A 2,980-nucleotide genomic window follows, 5' to 3' on the forward strand; every position below is an offset into this window, starting at 1 on the left:
CAGGCTGGTGGTTCAGGCAGAGCATGGAATTGGTTTCTTGTCCTGCAAGGACACTCCTCCCCTAGTCCCCAGCAGCCAGGGAGACCCTAGAGAATCACAGCAACAGGACCCTAGGACAGCTGCAGAGAGGGGGAAAGCATCAGGATGGGGGGCAATGGAAGCCCAGAGCTGCTGGCAGGTGATGAGGAGCAAGGCTGCCCCACCTAAAGGAGGGGGCCAGCCTACCAGTGACTGACAGAGCAAGGCAGCAAGCTGGCCAGCACGTTCCTGCTCACTCCCCTTGCACAGGAGTGTAACAGCACCATTAGGTTCCAGGGTGAACATGCAAGGCGCAGGCATCTCCATCAGGTATCACATGCACCCCTCCCTCATTGTAGTAGACACCAGTAGGGACTGGGGAACAGCCTGGCACACAAGAGCTGACCCCAGGGGCAAACCCCCAGCTGTGCATTCCACCTCTCCCGTCACTGTTGCTCCAGACCCCTGGTCTCCATCTCGCACCAGACCCCCAAGCCCCATCAGATGCCTGTTGCCACCCCAGCTGCTGCAACCATGCACTCATCTAGTGAGTGGAGCAGAGAGGACACCTCCATACCTCCCTCCCATGCCCAGGAGGTCTCCTAAAGCCACAGCCGTTAGCTCACCTCACTCACTTTCCACCCACTCTCCCAGCTCCCCATTCAGGCACTGTGAGACCATCACTGTGGCGCTACTTCACAATCAGGGCAGCTAAGATCTGAAACTAACTTCCAGGAGAAGTGGTGCTGGCTCCTACCCTGGGGGTCTTTAAGAGGAGGCTGGATGAACACCTTGCTGGGGTTGTTTGACCCCAGTACTTTTTCCTGCCATGGAAGGGGGTCAGACTTGATGATCTGTTCAGGTCCCTTTCGACCCTACAAACTATGAAACTGCACCCAGACAGACCCACGCCATTAGCCCTCGCACCCGACAGGCTGGGAAGCCCCAGAGTGCTTGATGCTGCTCGGAGAACTGCCACAACACTAGCAGCCTGGAGAAGTGACAGAGGCATGCCAGGCCAGGGACCTGCTGCCCAATTCAGGACAGGGGACATCCTAGGGCAGAAAGGACGCAGCTTGGATGGCATTTGCAGTGACCAGAATTGACGGTTTCATATTGCTGCCCACATGGAACCAGCAATCTGCTCGGGCACTGGGGCAAGCGCCCGTCCCCAGCTGTCCTTGACCTTGCAAAGCACAGAGGAATCTCATGCGGCCTCTATGGGGAAGCTCTGAACAAGTAGCATCCAAGTGGCTGTCCCTTAAGAGCTGGTCAAGCAAGGCGATGCATTTTTAGGCCAAGAGCACAGGGTATAGCAAGTGCAGACAAGGGGTTGGAGGGGATGGAGCACCTTGTCACAACCCCTCCCAGCCCTAGAGCAACCTCAGCCCTGCAACTGCGCTAGACAATGCCTTGCATCCAGCTACATCCCAGCGGGCCCGGAACGAGAGCACAGCATGACGGAGCATGCTGGAGGAAAACACATAGCTGGGCTGGTCCTGCTCCAAGCAGGTCAGACCAGAGGACCTCCTGAAGTCCCTTTCAACCCTCATTCTCTAGGACCTCTAAGCAAGTCAGGAGCCAAGGCAGCCTGCGGCCAAGCAAAGCCAGGGTTTCCTTAAAGATCCTCCACCATTAACAACACTAGGGCACCTGGGAACACCAAGGCAAGCAGTTGCCCGTTGACTGCAGAACAGGAAGAGCCAGGTTTGATGAGCTCCAACCTCCCACTGCCATGCTAAGACTTATTATCTGGCCCAGGATAGAAAAGTCACAGGAAACAAAGGTTGGAAGGGACCTCAGGTCACATCTAGCCCAACCCCTGCTCAAAAGGAGGACCAGCCCTGACTACACCATCCCAGCCAAGGCTTTGTCTAGCCGGGTCTTCAAAACCCGGCTAGACAAATTGATTTGTCTAGATAATGATTTCTTTGCCTCCGTCTTCCTCAGTAAGGACCAGAACTGCCACCTCCCTGCTAGGCCCCCCATCAGGCCCCGAGGGAGGCACACCTGAGCCCAGGATAAGTGAGGATCTAGTTAGGGAGCTGCTGGAGGTGCTGGACATTTTTAAGTCAGCCGGTGCGGATAATCTCCACCCTAGAGTTCTAAAGGAACTGGCCGGGGTCATTGCGAGTCCCCTGGCGCAGCTTTATGAGCACTCGTGGTGCTCTGGAGAGGTGCCGGAGGACTGGAAGAGAGCCAACGTGGTTCCCATCTTCAAAAAGGGGAGGAAGGAGGACCCGGGAAACTATAGGCCAGTCAGTCTTACCTCGATCCTGGGCAAGCTGTTCGAGAAAATTATTCTGGCATACATCCAGGAGGGGCCAGCAGGGAAGTGCATGCTCAGGGGCAACCAGCATGGGTTCATCAGCAGCAGGTCATGTCAGACCAACCTGGTGGCCTTCTATGATCAGGTCACTAAATCATTGGATGCAGGGATAGCAGTGGATATAGTCTTCCAGGACTTCCGGAAGGCTTTCGACACTGTCTCTCACCCCGTTCTCATTAGGAAACTGGGGGACTGTGGCGTAGACACCCACACAGTCCAATGGGTCGCCAACTGGCTAGAGAGCCGCACCCAGAGGGTGGTAGTGGATGGGTCCTTCTCGGCCTGGAAGGACGTGGGCAGTGGGGTCCAGCAGGGCTCGGTCCTCGGCCCCGCCCTGTTCAACATCTTCATCAGTGATTTGGATGAGGGGGTGCAAAGCACCCTGTTCAAATTTGCTGATGACACCAAGATGTGGGGGGATGTGGGCACACTAGAAGGGAGCAACAGGCTACAGTCGGACCTTGACAGGTTACAAGGATGGGCGGAGGAGAACAGGATGGGGTTCAACACAGACAAGTGCAAGGTGATGCACCTGGGGAGGAACAACCGGCACCATACCTACAGGCTGGGGAACTCCCCTCTTGTCAGCACGGAGGTGGAAAAGGAGCTTGGAGTCATTATTGACTCCAAGAT

The 2,980-nt window shown here is 56.1% G+C and overlaps 1 protein-coding gene across 1 annotated transcript in view; it reads right to left on the reverse strand.

Annotated features, from left to right (window-relative positions):
* The window catches only part of SND1 (staphylococcal nuclease and tudor domain containing 1), a gene marked incomplete at its 3' end in the record, with an annotated part of 220,382 nt that extends 219,702 nt beyond the window's left edge, over window positions 1–680 (reverse strand). The window contains exon 1 of the mRNA XM_025215432.1: window positions 654–680. Coding sequence (XP_025071217.1) covers window positions 654–680 — 27 coding nt within the window. The remainder of the gene's footprint in view (window positions 1–653) is intronic.
* Between the last annotated feature and the right edge of the window lie 2,300 nt (window positions 681–2,980).

Source organism: Alligator sinensis, unplaced genomic scaffold (genome assembly GCF_000455745.1).
Source record: "Alligator sinensis unplaced genomic scaffold, ASM45574v1 scaffold1083_1, whole genome shotgun sequence".
NCBI classification, from domain to species: domain Eukaryota; kingdom Metazoa; phylum Chordata; order Crocodylia; family Alligatoridae; genus Alligator; species Alligator sinensis.